Source organism: Orbicella faveolata, unplaced genomic scaffold (genome assembly GCF_042242905.1).
Source record: "Orbicella faveolata isolate gen_17 unplaced genomic scaffold, um_ofav_v1 contig_12, whole genome shotgun sequence".
Taxonomy (NCBI): Eukaryota; Metazoa; Cnidaria; class Anthozoa; order Scleractinia; family Merulinidae; genus Orbicella; species Orbicella faveolata.
This window is the reverse complement of record NW_028301539.1, coordinates 33,715,208-33,733,353: the sequence shown is the minus strand read 5'-3', so window position 1 is coordinate 33,733,353 and position 18,146 is coordinate 33,715,208. Positions and strand designations below refer to the sequence as shown.

Below are 18,146 nucleotides of genomic sequence, written 5' to 3'. Positions count from 1 at the left end.
TTCTTTTCTGAGGGGGTCAGTGAGAATGACTCTCGGGTTAGTACTACATCGTGGTTTCAGCCCGCTCGCTAAAAACGGCAAAACCTCGACATAACTAGGTACCACGCCCTAGGGCCTTGGAAAATAAGTTCCATGTAACGGGGACTCGTTATATGGCTGTTTTGTTCCATGCATTTTACCGTTAGTAACTTTGGCCAGGACGGAAGAATGTCCCTCATTGCCCGTTATACTTGGACTTTTTTTTATAACGGCGTTCGAAATTCGTTGGAATATTTGCCCCTATGGGATATCGAGGCTACCTTTGAACGATTAAATGAGTCAGTTAAACCTTCGAAAATCGATTCAAACAGCCTTAACTAGTTTCAGCCATTTTGATGGTAGTATGGTGTGACACAACTCCTTCAAGAAAACCAGGAACAAAAACAACATGTCCACGATGGACATTCTAGTACCCAGAGCCTGCATTCCTCTACCAGCGGTTTTTGCATTATAAAATCGACCGCTGGCAAATGCAAGAAGGTTCTGGGCAGGAGATAGGGGAGTTTAAGAAAACCACGAAGGCAACGGGAACATCGCTAAACAAAAGATTTAATAAGCAGGGCAATGACTGTGCACGTGCGTTATGACTTTTTGTACATTTCTTTGCCGTCCTCTGCAACCCAACAACGTAAAATGACCAAATTCTGCTTTGTCTAAAGAACGTGAACAACGACGGATAAGTTTTTAAATTTCTATTTCAAATTCATCACTATGTTCCAGATTTAGTTTTGTGATAGCTTTGACGGTGATAAACAAAGTAAATGACTTTAGGATACCGCGAGATTCGTAGGTAACACACACATTCATTTTTCAATCGACGTTATCCTCGGCGTCGCCGTCGTGGTAATTTACACTCCCTAATATTAATCTGAGAGCAAGACTCAAAGCTGGACGAAGTCAAGAAGCTCTGTATCTTCGTTTGAGGCCCAACAGTGTGGTTATACGACGTATAAGAATGTATTAATGTCCTCCTCGTCCCGTCTCAGATACTTGTGGTCTATAAGCCACTCGATCTGTTCCTTGATCATCTTCTTCTGAGGAATGAACATGTTTTTAAGAATTTCCACCAGTTCAGTCTGAAGAGCAGCGTTTGTTATTCGCTTTCTCATCTTCATGATCTTCACAATCGCTTCCTGCAAGACATCAAACGAAACTAATCAATATAACGCAGAATGGCTCTTAAACTGAACAAACGAAGATCGTACCCGTCAGGTAAACCTTCAGGAATCTTCCTCTCCGTTCAAAAAAGGGGAAAGTTCGGGAGCACAGCGGAAAGTTGCTGTACGATACAAAGAGAGTATGCCGCGTAACACTCACGTAAAGTGGAAAGAGAAGGAGTAAGCGAGAGCTAGAAACTAACACTGCTTATAAATATCCCTCTGGACAACAAGTATTAAACTTAAGTATAATTTCCAGAGGTGAAAATAAGAATTAGACACTATATTCACCACGCTAGGGGTCGAATTTAACATTTCCAAAGTTTGGTTACTAAGGTCGCCATCTTTGCCATCTTGGCAAGTAAACATGGCGGACATTTGCTACGATAAACGTAATGAATAACCTGAGCTAATTTTTCTAACCTGTATTCTTAGAATTCTCAGCGCCACAATACCGTCGTTTTCTTCTTGTTTAGCTTTCTCCGTCGAAAGCTGCAACCTCCCAATGAGATTGACTTTACCGCGTTTCTGAACCTTGCTGTTTTTACTAAAATAAAAGAGACATGAAGACGACAACCAATGGTTTATTAAACTTCATACAATATCATCTACTAAAGAATTGGTTCATGTTTAGCGTGCGTGTATCGAGTATGGATGTATGGATGCACGCGGGAAGTGTGGAGAGCACGAAAAAAAGCGTAAGAGTTGCTCGAGGCGGTAGCCTCGTAAAAATTGGCTTTCATACTAGTAAATGAATTTCGTATTTGACTTCAGACCCTTCTAAGCAAGCTTAACCATCCATTATTCTTAGTGATGGCAATCTTCTACCTTACGGAATGCGACTGTCAACTGACTGAAATAAAAGCTCACCAACGGTTCGTGAACTCATCTACTTACATTACAGCGAATTCTTGATTGACCCAGAACAAAGAGCTGTCGGTGAAATCCTTTGGAGACTTCGCTTCAGGTTGACATAAGAGGATTTGCCGCTTGAGCTTAGCGAAGGCAACTAGCGACTGTAAAATAGAGAATATATAAACAATAGCCTCCATTTGGCGCGAAAATATGCTCGGATATTTGTCCGCGGACATTATCTGTTCCGAGAAGCGAACAGTTTTCCTCGAGCTTCGCTCTCGGAAAACTGTGCGCTTCGAGGAACAGATAATGTCCAAGGACAAATATCCGAGCATATTTTCAAAGTCAAATGGAGGCTATTGTGTTTATTATCCTGAAAATATTTTTCGCAACACGCGCAGTTTCGAAAATTGGGGAATATTCTCGGATATTCCCCCGTTTTAGTTGGGAAATATTCGGTCACGTGACGCGTTTAGACCAATCGCGCGCGAGCGAAAATATTTGATGGATTATAATCTATAACACTTACTATTCAACAAATCAAAGCGAGATTGTAAAAATTTAGAAAATCAGGTTCACGAACAAATATGTACCACGAAAAGCAAGGAGAAAGAAAAATGGGACGTGAATAGTCCAAACGTTAGTAAACAGCATTGACAGCCGAAGTGGCTCATCGATTGATGCAATGGACTTTAAATCGAGCAGTCCTGGTTCGAAGCCTGGCCTGGGTTCTTGGGTAAGATTTTCAAAGTGACTCTCTTAACCCAGGGGTAGATACGTCCATAGCGACTGGCTAGGAACCCTGCCGGACAAAACTCTGAAGAGGAGGGGAGGAGGTGGGAGGAAACTTTTGATGGATCGGTATTCTATATGTTAAATAAATAAAAGTAAGACTTTATTTAACCTGGAAGGCCGATCAGTGATCACTGGATCACTGGTATTAACTGGCGATCAGCATTTACATATAAAATACAGCTATTCATAAAATTAAAATTCCAAGAGAAGTTGCAAATCAATCACAACTTCGGAGAAACCAGTTGACATACCCATACAGTTCTCCTGAGTTCCGAATCTGGAAGTTCAGAAGCGAGCCTAGAAAATGAAAATGAAGACGTTAGAAGGTATACGTTAATCAGAGGTCTAGACAGCCATATTGTGGCGGCACCGCTGTATATCCATAAATGCTTGAATTAGTCTCGAAAAAAAATTAGTCGCGCGAGAACTACCTTGCAATAACCTAAAAGGGTAACATTAGACTATGCGAGTGTTGTAACACTAGACTGTGCGAGTGTTAGTATACAGGAACAAAGGGTTGCACCACTGGTAGAAACTAAGTAACAAAAAGAAATTTTGTCAGTGTATAAAATAAGTTTTAAAGCATTCGATGATGCTTAAGGGGCTAAAATGATGATTTTAGGCAGAAATTGTTTTATATTTTTGCGGCTTTGTGTCCTGTCTAGTGCTGAAGGGCAAGCCTGACGGCAAACAGCCATGTGATTTGTGGAATGTCAGTCAGTTTTTGACTGTTTACAGGCGTCTTCAGGGTAAGTCCAGTATTCCCACCTTGTTAATTCAGTGACTGGCAGGGCGAAATGTGCGTTCAAACATCTACAAATGGCTCAGAAAAAAATAAATGCTGTCAAGATTTGACTGCGCTGACCTTAAATTTTCAAATGAAATCTTCTCATGCGGTCGCTCATTCCAGGCGAAGAGAACAGCCATTTGAAAAGTAGTTACTTCGAGGTCGAATTTTCCAATTTTGTTGGCGAAGGTTATCTGAAAAAAAGAAAGCAAATTACTCAAACTAAATCAAAAAGTCAAATTTTCCTGGTGTAACTTGTTGACAAGCATTTCTAATAGTTCTTTAGTCTTTTTCTAGTTCGTTGCCGAAGAAACAAGCGATATAACACACGGTTACGAAACTTCGAGGAATCATTCTGCCGTACTTAATGCTGCTTTTCGGCTAGCACCGAAGAGTAACCCATTCTTACTGACCAACTAAAAGATAGCGCGAGAACACGAGAGCACTTCCAAACTTTACAAGTCACCATGACATCAGCACGATGCGTCACGTTGCTAGGCAACTGCAAGCCCAATCAAAAGGGACGGGATTCGACCGTTTCCGACTGGCCGAGAATTAAATCCGTTGATACTGCTTGTACATAGTAATAAAAGGACAACGAAATAAAAAAACAGACACTCACCACTCCATTGGACATTAAATGATGCCACTGCAATTTGCGACCGCTGTGGTTTTTCCGGTAAAACTCTTCCACCTCGGGAATGTAGTCTTCAAGCTGAATTACATAAAAGATTTTTCATCTGATCACTATATCTACAGTCAACTGCAGCAGGCCTAAAGAGAGAGACAGGCAGCTCTAGAGAGAGGCAGGCCTAGACAGCCTGTTCACAGGTTACGGACGAACAAAATGCTCGTATTCTCGAGTTCCTTTTGTAATAAGGACTTAACATTAAACATCAGCTGGAAAAACATCAAACATAGTTAAAAAATAATCCAAAAGCTCTACCTGACGGGAAAGCCAGTTCTTTTGTGGATTGTAAGGTAAGAAGAGATGAATCGTTTAAAATTTTCGCTAATTTAAAACTTCGTTGTCCTTAAAAATTATCTCAGTCGGACCTTCAACGAGAGCTAAGTAAGACTAAGACAATCACTGTCAACTATCTCACCTCAGTGGGAAGCGAAACAGGAATTCTTTCTGAAGCTCTTGACCAAGCACCAGCATTCAAAATCTTAATGTTAACCGAATCTAAAGTGAACAACAATTAAAATAGAAGTAGTCAGGCGCTCATCTGTAAATCAAGCATTAGCATCTGGACTAAGGAGTACCAAAGTCTTAAAGAAAATGGTTCAGTTTATACAATGACAGCTATAAGGAACAATGAACACACCCAGAAACTACTATTGCGCGGCTATAATCGATTCCTTACTTGCAAACGGGGTTCCTGGAACTTATTGCGTTTGTTATCAAATACAACCTAGTTGGGTACCGACGAATTCAATGCTGGGGTAACCCTGCGATGGACTAGCATCCCATCCAGGGGGGAGTAGAAATACTCCTAGTCGCTCCATGCTACAGAAAAAGAGATAGGCACCGGTCTGATGGGCCACTTGGCTCATATGAAGATTTAACCTTTCATTCAGCTTTACAACCTTGCTGGTTTTGGAATCAAGCCAAAAATGTACCTAGGTCCTTCTTCACGATGGACAGATATCAATCAATGCCCTTACTCTGCCTTACAGCCATATTCACGCTCTCTAAGCTATCCATTAAGGCCAAGAACGCTTCATCGCAGTTCACAATGAAGCTTGTTCAAAGCAAACAAAGTACCTGCAATGTCGCCCTTGTTTTTGTATTCTTTCTTGAAGCCCTGGTTCAGATCGTTGCTAACTTTAATGTCCTGGAACATACGGGCTAGTTTGTTGATATAATCCGCGGGCATTCCTACATCCTGTTTGAAAAGACAACTTGACTAATATATTTTTTCTCTTTGCAATACCAATACAGTTGCACACATACAGGTAAAGAGAATAAAGAAAATAATCAGATGGGACATATCGTCTTGAAGAACCGCTGAATACTCAGAAGTAATGGAGTCACGGTATTTTGGGTTATTTTGGCCATGTACAAAATTACTTTTAAATTGAAGGAAACCCGAAAATGATAGTTTACTAAGATAGAAAAACACCAAAGAGATAATAATAAACCATGAAGGAACAAGGATGGTTAAGGATGGGGAAGATTAACACAGATTACAAACGACGAAACTAAACAATTTAGGTTAAACTTTTCAAGATGTGCAAACCGTGACGTAGCGTCTTAAAGTTTCTTTCTCCATCAGGAAGCAGTATCTAATTCGTTCAGGTAGACCTAGACAATTTATTTCTAAAGCAGGGTGAAATCATATACAGAATGAAAGACACTTGGTGTTGTGATGTGCATATTGGACTTACCCTGAGCCACTCCACCATGTTCTCTTCCATTTCACTGTCAGCTGATGTGTCAAGGATCAGCCGTCTTGTCAAGTGGGCCTTGTGGTACCTTGAAACGTTTAATTGAGAAACGAAATTTTGAGGTTATTTTCTATCGTTACTTTTCTTTTTGTTTCTCAATATATAGTTTAATTCTTCTGCAGCAGCAGCATCGACTTTGTTCCCTTTTCCCTCCGCATTTGTAAACAAAACGAGGAGGCGAGAGGGTGGAGAGCAGGAAAGGGTATTTTTTTTTTTTCAAAATAACTTTTTACAGCCACATTATCAGTATCGCAGAATCCTTTAGGGTGCGGTGAATTTCACACTTCTCTCGAGGAGAGGAAGATTTGACAAGTTTAAAAACCGACGTTCCGGCATGAGAATCACACAGTGCAATCCTTTTGTAATGTTTTGATGCCTTCAGTTTAAGGAGGAAACTGTACCTGCCAACAGAAGCTGTAAATGTACTACCGTGCTTAAAACCTCTTTATTACTTTATTACTCTTTATTCCCTGGCCAAACGATCGCAACATTTCAGCACAACATATCGCAACATTTGTGGGTGCAACATGTTGAACGCGTTTGGCCACCCTGTTGCGACGTCTTGCGCTTTAGGCATCGAAAATCGAACTAGAGCGCATGCCCGGGTGCAACATTGTTGCACGAACCTGGCCAAACGACTACAACATCATGCAACATCCACAAATGTTACATGAAAAATTTGACCAGTTTCAAATTTGAGCCAACAACACCCAACATGTCGCAGCACATCGCAACACATCGCAACAGGGTGGCCAAACGTACGCAACATGCTGCGCCCAACAATGTTGCGATATGATGTGAAGTATATATGAAATAATTCATATTTGAACTGCGGTTGTAGATGAAAGTGAAGAATGATCATCGCATCGTGAAGAATGATCATTCTTCACTTTCAATGTTGCGATATGTTGCGTTGAAATGTTGCGATCGTTTGGCTGGGGCTTAACTCAGCTGTGAGTCAAAACATGGCGGCAATGTTCTATATAAAAATGCCCCACAATGGATATTAAACTCACATACCTCATAAAAACATCTTTGTTGATAACGTATTTTAAAACCAACAACTGTAAAGGACACAAACTGGGATTAGAACAAATCCTACAAACTAAGCAATGAATCGAAGACCCTGCAGTCAACGCACATACCGTAAAAATTCAATTTATAAAATGCCCAGGACAACTGCTAATTAAATCTTGTCGGCAACTGACAGGAGGATACTGATTAGGGATGGCGCGCTTATTTTACTCATTTACCTTGACACCCCCGAAGTAAACTACAATCCGTGAACGTGGCTTATAAATCTGTTCTGCACTAGCCTAAGTAACAAAACAAATCGTTCTAAATAACCAAACTGCTATAACTCAGCGAAACTTTGTTTCACCAGAGTTTCACCAGTCCTTATCACAACACAGAAAGAGACTCACAACATCTTTGAGCTTTGCTTGAATTTCATCAGATGTCAGCTTTTTGCTGTACGGAGTTTTCCTTAGCAGCATATCACAGAAATTGGCCAGCAATTCTGGACAACGAGACTCAGGCTGAGTTTTGACATTCAAACCACCACTGCCACCCCTGATAAAAAAAAAGAAAACAGAACGGTGCTTTTAGGCCTCCTTAAATGCTTGAAAAGTGATAATTGATAAACAAAATCTTCAGTCGAGCTATGTTTAATCGGCCCACATGCACCGTTGGTTCCGTATTTAAAGGACATGTGGAATGCTAGTCCATCACAGGTTAGTGCCCAGCTCTTCATCAGGTTCTTCAAATAGTTCAGTACCTAACTGGCCATTTTCGAGTTACCTTGTGCCTCTGTTTCAAAACCTTTCATATGAAAATGAGTTTAATTTGCATGAAAATGAACTTGCAGGCGGAAAACATTTTCATATGGTTTCGCACAAAGACTCGTTTTGACACAGAGGCAAAAGGCAACTTAGGCCCTGTCCACAATAGGCAGGAAAAATTTGAAAACGGCGTTTCCGCTCTGAAAACGTATCACATGTTTTCGGTCCACACTACGCCAGAGAAATTTGAAAACGCAGCAATCACCGGTCATTTCGGGTCTGTGTTAGAGGTAATCTCGGGCAGGGAAATCACTTGATTACAGTGATGTCATCGTTTTCGAAAAGCTCCGTTTTCAAAATGTTTTCCGTCCACACGAAAACGAAAAGCCGGCGTTTTCAAATTCCTCCGGTTTGAAGAGCGTTTTCGAAAACCTCCGTTTTGGTGACGGATTATTGTGAACGGTAGGCCTAACCGTAGAAATAAAGCTGCGTTTTCAAATTTCTCCGACGTATTGTGGATGGGACCTTAGAAATGGCCTGTCATACTCCTAGAGGGAGGCCTTATGATCGATGGGCCAAGCCAAAGAAAAACAAAAAACAACAACGAACAGGCTTACGCTTTGTTTTTGTTTGGAAGTTCCAACTTGAAAATTGTACTATCATTCACAACTGTCTTGAATGCCTGCCATTCAAAAGAAAATAAACAAAACAACGTTATTATGTAAGCATGAATATGATTCAAAAAGGAAACGGACTCAGACTAATTTATGCGAATTACTCTCTATAGTCAAAATTTTAACGCTTCATTTCATTTTTATCCGTCGAGGACAGAAGATTGGCTGTCGAAAGCTCACATTTTTAATAATTTTTACCAGAGAATCCTTTATTCAATTTTATTAGAAACAGACTTCATTCGTCAAGAGATACATTTACTGAAAGTCCCTAAAGTTGGCTGTTATTCGTAAAAGACAATGTCACCCGTTACAAAAACGGTTTTATTCGCTAGTTAACTTTCTGAAAACTGATAAATGTTCCTTGGCACGTGAAATGAGAATGAAGAAGGACAAGTATGTTTTTCTGTTGTTTTTATTATCGTTGTTGCCAGTGCTGGGTATTTTTTAGGTTACAGAACATAATTTTTCACGTTGTTAGTGCAAGATAACTGTGCTTTACAGTTCAAATAAACCTTGTTGTTGTTGTTGTTGTTGTTGTTGTTGTTGTTGTTGTTGTTGTTGTTGTCTTAAGTATGAAGATTCGCTTGCTTACGTAATCCTGCTACGAACTGAACATTAAAGGAGTCTGTCACTCGACGGAATCTCCGTTTTTAAATCACTGACCACTTCAATCTCGAAACTTTACTTTAGTAATTTTTGCGATATGTCAGATCCATGTTTTAGTATATTAGTTGCATTAAATTACATCCAAAAGCCGTTTACGTCTTATCAATAAACGAGATGCCCCCTTCTATACGTATGGTCTTCTTACTTGTACTAAGTTAAAAATTATTTTGTTTTCGTTTAACTACAGAGTAATTGGACAACAAATACATTTTGATGGGAATAATAAAGAAATATTTATAACGTTATAAGAACAAAGCACAAATATGACGACAAGCCACTGGCCCCTTTATGTCAACAAAGATTTCTACTAAACAAACCTTATCTCTTGCTGTGAGGAATCGTGGGTCATCATTGAAAGCTTCCTTGACAAGTTTACTAAATCTGTTGAACAGGGTAAGTAACTCCTCTACATATTTCTCAGAATCCTGCAAACACAATTTAAGTAAACTTGCGTTACTCCGAGCAGCTGCAAATACATGTACGTAGGATTCCATGACATGAGAGTAGAAATTTTATTGATATTTAACGATCCTACAAAATGAAGTCAGTCAGACCAAAACAGTTGCAATACCATACAAGTATGCCAAAGTGATTCCCTTCTCTTTAAGCTTGGAAGCAACAGGAGAACAAGGGAATCTTTACTTTGCAACTCACAAGGCATAGTTACAACAAAGTGATTGAATTAAAACAACGTGAGATCAACAGGTCAATTTTGATATATTAAAATTCTAACTTGGCTCCGAGGCTTGGGGGAATAAAACAAAAGAAATAACATGGAGTATGACTGTGGGAAGAAGAATTAATTTCTTTTGTTTTATTCCCCCTAAGCCTGATAGCAAAATCAGAATTTAACAAATCAAAAATTGCCTATGCATCTGTGCAACAGAACTAGTAAATAAGTGAACTTACAGATGTAATAGTATCAGCAGATGCCTTCATGTCGTCAAGTCCTGTGGTGACGATATAAGATTCTAAATTGGCTATCATGGGATCCACTCCGCCTCGCACACGATCCATCAACTGGAACATTAGCAGTAGCTCTGATGGAAGGGAAAATCCTTCAATCAACATTTGAATTAAAAATACCATGCGTGAATTTATGCTGTACATGAAATGGTTATCACTGTATTTATTGGCACTACAACAATTCTTATTACAAATAAACAAATTACCGTTACTGTTTAAACCCAACATACTCACTCTCAGTTTCATTAGCAGCAATCATTCCTGGGCATTCAGCCAATATGGTCTCTTTGAAACTTCCCACCAGGACATTTACACAACGATCTGTGAGCTATAAAAGCAGGGCACTTATCAGGTACATAAATATTCAATTTATCTGTTAAACAACATTTTGTAAGTTAGTTCTCTGTAGATTCTAGAAACTGGCTAGGAAACTGATAAAATACTATGCATTGAGTAACTTGTGTGCCCCCTATGTCTCCCTTTCAGGGATCTCATCTTGAACACAGTGAGACTACTGAAATACTGGGCAGCCCATACAAGTACATGTACCTATCAGTGAGGGGTATGCAAGAGTCATGGGAGTCGCATAAACATCTGTGGACCGAGATAATATCACTACACAAGACCCAGGTGTACCCAGCATGCACAGAAGGAATTGATATTCATATTCTTTGACCAAATAAGTAAAAAAAAGAAGTACAGCTGTAGACACTAATAATAATAATATATACATTAAAATCTTGTAACCCTCAAATTCACTTGACTTTATTTGTAACCTCTAAAAGAAAGAAACAGGTAAGTTAACAAGCTTCTGCTTCAAAGCTTTGGTCTCATTAATCACGTCATAACCTGGTTGGATGGAAATCTACTTGTATAGCAGTGAATGGTACTCCCCAACCCACTCCACTTCCTTCTGCTGTCATCCCCTCCCCCAGTATGATTAGAGAGGTTACAGCATGCAGGCAGCAGTCCATAACTGATGGATTTCCATATATTATGCAGAGTTCAATGGCCTAACAACAGTGTCAGTGATAATTACTCAGTTTAAATAGCTCCTTTAGAAACTTACCACTGAAACTGAGTCACAGCCTTTCCTTGTTTCAAGGTACCGAACAGCTCGCTGTTCCTCCTCTTTTAACTTCATTTCAGCCTGCAGTGTGGTAAAACATAATTAACAATAGCCAGGTACATATAAACAGTGTATAGCATTTTAAATTATCAAGAGTTGTAAACATTAGATTTCTCTTTAGAACATTTATTCTGTGTCAAGCAGACAGCTAAGGAGTATTAAAAATTTCATCAACTACTGGAGATATTGTTCAGAAATTCTCAGGACTAAGAAAAAAAAATGTCACTGCACACAAGAAGTGAAGAGAATTTACTTTAAGATAAAAATAGACTGAAACAAGGTAATGGCAGTTTTGAAAGGTCAAGATGAAAAACAGTCAATAGTATAAATTCAGGCTACATTCTTCAAGATGTGCCATACAAGACCTTCCCCCTTTAACACCTTAAGTAAACTCAGATTATGAACTGCTACATTATAAACAGCAAAAGTATCTGTCAACAATCCTCACATATTTCATGTAATTTTGCACTCCATTCTCTTGCAGGTATGCAGCAGCCTGTGTTTTGTAGAACTCCTCTGTAGCTTCAAGGTAAGCCTTTTCAAAGTTCTCTCTGTATATCTTGAGCTTGTCCAAAATTTCTGAACTAAGGTTAACTGAAAAGATGGTCGTGTCAGAACTATATTGAACACATTTAGCATGTTTTATTTATGGCAGGCCGATCCTTTATAGGTGGGCACACTTTGGCATAAAAGAGTGAAGACTAAGTAACTGTTGTAATAAGTATTGTTATTTCACTGATAGGTTAAGATAAAGTGTCAACAGGGCTAAACTGGCCAATGTTGCCAGTCAGCAGAGTTCATCCCAGTTTCTGTAGCACGATGCAACTGGGAGAGTTGCCACTCCAACTGGATCATTTTTTTCAGGTTGTCCTTCACAGTTTGCTGGTACCGATTTATATTAAATAGTCACTTGATTTTACCAATATACACACTTGAGTAGACCAGGGCACTGTAAAGGTAATAACACAAAGCAATAACCCCAGCCAGGACTCGAACCCAGACAACTTGATCCAGGGTCCAGCACACTGGCCACCACAGGTCTCCTACAGTACAGCCATAACCAGTGGATCACCTGGCTTCAATCAAATGAAAAAAGAGCACTTGTCATACTGTATTTAAGAAATAGAAAACATGTACCATGTTTCTATCGAGTCTAGTATAAATCTACTAGCGTTCTCTCACAAATGGCATCCTCTGATTGGCTACGCTACACACTATCTATTCTGTTGTAAACAGTGAGTAGCATAGCAGTACGCGCTTGTTAACAAAATGATGGCCGCTTCTTTGCGTTTTTGAGGCGTCTGTGAAGAGGATTTAGATAAAGTTTTGAAAGACTAGTAGCTTTATACTAAAACAATTAGATTATTCGCTCTCGATTTCTACACATGATAGTTGACTCAGGCTGCGCCTTCATCAACCATCACGCGATAGAAATCTCGAGCTCATAACCTAATTGTTTAATAGAAACACAAGTGCAAGTTTGGGAGAACAAGAAATGCTGTGGAAACATGAGTCAATACACGAGTGTTTCCACAACTTTTTCAAGTTCTCCCAAACTTGCACTCATGTCTCTATAACATGATAGAAACATGGAGAACATGTTTTATCGCAATAATAAAAAGAAAACAACTTGTTTATTTTGATCATCAAAATGTAAATTCACTTGGCTACACCATCATTATGCCAACAACTTGTCACTGCTAGTTCTGTGTTTCTAGTAAGTTAAAGAAACACAAATTTGAACCAATCAGTTCGCATATTTCCTTTGGGATATTTTCTAAAATTATTTCATTACCATGTCCATCAGAAGATTTTGTTAAGATGAAATAATTGCCATTACCATATGATTCTCTGACACCAATAACCAGTTGGGAATCAAAAGCTTCTCCATTTCTCTCTGCATGAACCAACTTCATGGCACTTGACTGCAATCTTGATTTGATTGCACAGAATATACCATCATTCCAACTGTCAAGCATTAACTACAAAAGAAAGATTAAGAAAAATTCATGATCAAATGCAACATCAAAAAGATGCAATACAATGACACAACTTGTTTCTACAGCAATCCACAACCAATCTAAAACCAATTTCTCACCTATAGCTGAAACATTTGAGCTATTACAGCCTAAGCAAAAACATTTTCAAAAATATGCAAACTTGCACCAATGAAAGAAGAGTAAAAAAGTTCATGTAGATGATGGTGCAGCTCTGCCCCGATGCTCCCAATTACAAGCAAAAAGTGCTGGCAGCCATATTACTTGTCTTCAGAAATCTCCGAAATGTCCTTGGGAATCCATTGTCGTCTCTGGAATTCAGAGCTGGCAGGGGCTGTTTTCAAGAATTCTCATACTCCTGGCATAAAAATCACATGTCTGTTGGCAGGTGTAAGATTTCCATAAATTCATATGGGTTATTAACCAAGTGTGTGGTCAAGACGACTGGATATTGGCCAACATCTGTTTTGCCTGTTCCTGGACCGAGACAGAGTTGAGCTCCATCAACACGCCAAAAAATAGAACAAGGTCAATATCCAGCCATCTAGACCCAATGAGCTTGGTCAATAAAGGATTTATCACATGGAAGAAGAACACATCTATTTTCCTCCGGGACACAGCGGGTAATCAACTGAAAAGGTATATCGTAAGGTTCCATAAAAAAGTTGCAATTTTATCAATACATGTAAATGTAAATTGTGAAAAATAAAGTATGTTGTTGTTGTTGGTAATCCCGAATGGGCAAGAAATATAGGGCCATCTTACCCGCTTGGGTAGCCAATCATCAGATTCGGTTCATCTTGCCCACCCACAGAGCTAGCCATATAATAAATTAAACCTCTAATTCTATAGGCAGCCACTGTGCTACACACCTTCTGAACAGTAACACCATCCGTCAGAGGCCTTTTGCTGGCTCCTCCACCGGCTTTGCCATGTAAGTTGGACTCCAAAGTGCCAAAAGGCTTGGGGAGATAGTTACACTGAGTAAAAAACTTGGACCACTCACTGATGTAGGCACGCAACAATGTGGAATCATCTTCGTGTTTCAAAACACGCTGCAAGTAGAATTTGAGCATTCCTCAAAGTCCAGAAACTGTCATGGCTTGTTTCAAATATTTTTTTACATCTCAAAGCAACCACAATATCATGCTGAGTTATACTGATACATGTAGATAGATTCATAATTAATTAAAACAAAGGGAACGACAAAATTACTACCTGAATTCTCATTGTAATTAGTGACTGTAATGCATTCCTTTTTAAATGAGTCAGTTCTGGGAATTTCATGTTTACATCAAACAATTACATTCCTTTGTTCAAAGTCCAATGCCCATGGCAAACTGAATTTACAGTTTAGCTGTTAACTTACCACAGGATCACTGAGCTTAACGTTTACCTAAACACTAAACATGCTAATCACCCCACCTCTTGCACTTGTTTAATAAAGTTAGTAACTTCATCTTTCAAAGCCTTGTGTACTTTTTGTGATCCTTTTTCATCCCAGTTACAGACTTTATGGACGTCCCTACATTGCAAATGGAATTAAAATGTCAAATAAACTGACAGAAAGACATGTACAGTACATTCTACACTGGGCTTGAAAAAAGTGCCATCTGAACATCTGAGACAAGTAGATTTTCCTGCTGAGCAAGTAACTTTTCATTCTCACTCTCCCGATGGTCAAGAGCTTGGTAAAGGCGTCTCCCAACTAAATCAAAAAAAGGAAAATAAGACTCGCAGGGGTTTCATTAAGGACTGGGCACCAAGCAAATTGACCAGCTGTGATAAAGATTTTGCCCACCTGGTTTGACCATCTCTGGAAAAGATTTTCTTATAATAAAGTTCACTTTAAGAGTGGAGTGTTAGATTAATTATTGATAAGAGGATTCGTGAATTTTAGCTCCTCAATATTTTTTCCTCCTTCCAGCCTTACAGGAAATTTTTTTCACACCTACACAATATTGTTTCCTCTTTCAACTATTTTGTTCCACAATCTTTTTTTCTAATCGTATGAATCTGAATAATATTTTTAGGGAAATTTGTACAATTCCCCACCGTTTCAATATTCTGATTTTAATGATTCACCCCATGAGCCTTTAGTTGGTTTTCCCTAGGTATTATTCATTAACTGCAGGCTACTGAAGTATATCCTAGCAGCACAGCTTTGTTTCAGGACCATAATAATGATATCGCAACATTATATCTGAAGCATATTAACTGCATTAAACCTATGACCTTTACTGCTCAACTGCGACTTTATAGCTCGATGAATTTGCAGTTTGTTTGTTGTATATGCTTATTTGAGAATCGGTTAATTACATGACCTAATCAAATAACTCTTTAAGGCAAAGAAAACAAATAAAAGCATGTGAGTTGTAAATGTCATTATAGACACATCCCATAACAACAAATTAAAGTAGACTTAAAATGTACAACAACTGCATTATATAGCGTCACAGGGCTCAGAGGCTTAGATTATTTTTTTTAAACTTACAGCCGAACATTGTCAACAGTGAAGGTTCCAAACCATTCTTAACCTCCAAGTAATTTTCATATACCCATTGTTAAGATAACTTAACTTACAATCCGTCTAATACTCAGACGTCAGTCCGATGGAATAATCTTATAAACCGATCCTGTCTTAATGTAACATGCAATCTAATTGTCATACAGTGACAACATTAAATTCTTATTATGAAGATCGATCACGCATACATCGATCACAAGCCACCAAACCATTACTACTTACCAAAAAAGATTCTGCCATTCTTGAGTGGTGACGGCTTGTTGCTTTAAAAGTTTGTTTACTGTAGGTTTGAGCTCATGCCATTTATCCTCAAACTGCACTCCAGGTTTTTTGGAATTCAACAGTAAAGAGGACATTTTACCGACATCTTTCTTTCCACTTTTTCGTGACAGATTTACATACGTTTCGAAAGCTTACCGCTGATCAGTGTGCCTTACGTTGCAGGGTAAAACCAAAGGGCTGGAAGGGGCTTGGGAGGAGTCTCGGAGAGGATGAGGAAAAAGTTTTCGTACTGATACTTTCGAATTATAAGGGTACAAACAGGCACAAAGAATAAAGGGAAGGCTTTATTGGCGATCGGAAGCGGCAGTCCAGTTGGCGCTTTGGTTTCCAATATCTCTGATGAACCAGAAAAAAGCGGCGCCTGAAAACTGGCGGCGCGCGTCTAGACAGTTTCAAATGAGTTTTTTACTTTTTTTTTCTTTTTCCAGATCGGAGAAAGATACCCCCGACCCCCGTATGAGAATTGACCTGTGGCTCACAATAATACAGCACCACCGGTGTTCACTTTTGGGCCTTCTAATCTCAAAATTCGTAGCAATTCGTTAATTTGGGCGCAGCGAAAGGGGACGCAGCGCAAAAAACCAACAGCGCTAAAAGGAGAGAGAGGCATGCGGAGAGCGAGCATTCTCTCACCCAGTCCTGCGCCGCGCTTTTCCCCTATTTTTTTCGCCTCGTCGTTTTTGAGCCCACAAAATTTGTTCCTACTAGCTTCTGCGTGGTTTTCGTTCCGTATCCGTAAATCTGTGGTCGTCATACATAGGGATACTTTGTAAAGATGATCTCTCGAAATTTGATGTCCCAGGGTCCTGGCTTCCTAATATCGATATCAGCTCGATATCTCAAAAAAGGCAAATTACGCCCCCGAACCAAAAACGAGGAACTCTTGCCAATACCGACTTGATTTCCGGTCATTTTAGCTTCATGCTGATTGGCTGACAATCGAAAAAGAACACTCTGGGCGTAATCAAAAAATCACTCCTGACCAGAGTTGTACGGGTCCGCAAATGATCCCAGGACCGCAAATGATCCCGGACCGCAAATGATCCCCAAATTGAACCGCAAATGATCCCGGACCGGAAATGATCCCCATATTGGACCGCAAATGATCCCGATCCAAAAATAAGGAATGGCATGGATTTATATCAGAGGAAGGTGAGAACATGTACAAAAATAATGAACTAAAAAACATATTTTATCATTTTGCAAAAAAACTTTCCACAATTGCTGTTTTGTTCTTCGAAGGGTACAGATCGTTTTCACTATCACGCAATAACAGAAATAATAAATCGAAAACCAACCAATGGAAAAAGCTAAGAAGTTGTGATGTACGCTATAGAAGATAACTAAATAAGACACTTCTTCAAGTTTTAGGCCTGTGCGTTTCCCCAAACGTCAGATATTCGTCGTAAATGTTTCCCAGAAATTTACAGAGTCCAGTAAGAAAACGCCATGTTGGTGTACATCAGTGGTACACCAATATGGCGGCCGGAATATAGTGCAAACATCTGGAACTTACTTTGGCTTTCTAGGCGACTGACTATCAGTACTAAACAAACAAGCATTTACATAAGCACTTTTTCTAATGCTCTAACTTCTAAAAAGGCTCAAAATCATGAGATAAGTATATATTTTTCGACAAACTCGATCGTAGCCTTGTGTCACGCAAGCTCCATAACTCTGAAATTCAAAATGCTCTGGTTTCCAAACGAAGCACGCTAATCGTAAACAGATATAAATATACCGCCCCTTATGCCTGATGAAGATAAAAACACGTCACGTGAAGACGATCTATTGAATTAGAAGTCTTAGAAGAACACATACTTGTAAACATTCTCGAAATCCCGGTGGCGGTAGTATCAAACATCTATCAAACAGCTAATTGTCAAAACGAAGCGCAAGCCTTGGCCTTGCGTGGTCATGAAACTGAACTTCATAACTATAGCTTGGAATTTTGGCTTCTTAGAATACTCAAGTAGTCATTTCCGAGGAATTAAAGCCAAAATACGACCAAGGAAAAATTATAAAATAAATTTGTTCAAA

General features: G+C 39.2%; 1 protein-coding gene across 1 annotated transcript; it reads right to left on the bottom strand.

Annotated features, from left to right (window-relative positions):
- Nucleotides 1-571: 571 nt before the first annotated feature.
- LOC110057893 (cullin-5-like) lies at nucleotides 572-16,248 on the bottom strand. The gene is made up of 21 exons (XM_020764504.2): nucleotides 16,047-16,248; nucleotides 14,723-14,822; nucleotides 14,170-14,352; nucleotides 13,141-13,282; nucleotides 11,749-11,894; nucleotides 11,241-11,321; nucleotides 10,406-10,499; nucleotides 10,115-10,245; nucleotides 9,523-9,630; nucleotides 8,483-8,547; nucleotides 7,509-7,656; nucleotides 7,105-7,148; nucleotides 6,025-6,112; nucleotides 5,402-5,522; nucleotides 4,740-4,819; nucleotides 4,256-4,348; nucleotides 3,712-3,827; nucleotides 3,098-3,143; nucleotides 2,094-2,212; nucleotides 1,620-1,743; nucleotides 572-1,172 (listed from the first exon to the last, which is right to left on the bottom strand). Exons 1-21 carry the CDS (start codon nucleotides 16,178-16,180, stop codon nucleotides 978-980), a joined length of 2,358 nt encoding a protein of 785 aa, XP_020620163.2. The 5' UTR covers nucleotides 16,181-16,248; the 3' UTR covers nucleotides 572-977.
- Between the last annotated feature and the right edge of the window lie 1,898 nt (nucleotides 16,249-18,146).

Coding starts and splice junctions, on each gene's coding strand:
- LOC110057893 (XM_020764504.2), bottom strand. CDS start 16,180: ATGTCCTCTTTACTGTTGAATTCCAAAAAACCTGGAGTGCAGTTTGAG. Junction 14,823..16,046: donor GAATGGCAGAATCTTTTTTG/GTAAGTAGTAAT, acceptor TTTGCAATGTAG/GGACGTCCATAAAGTCTGTA. Junction 13,283..14,169: donor ATGGTGTTACTGTTCAGAAG/GTGTGTAGCACA, acceptor TTTCTTTTGTAG/TTAATGCTTGACAGTTGGAA.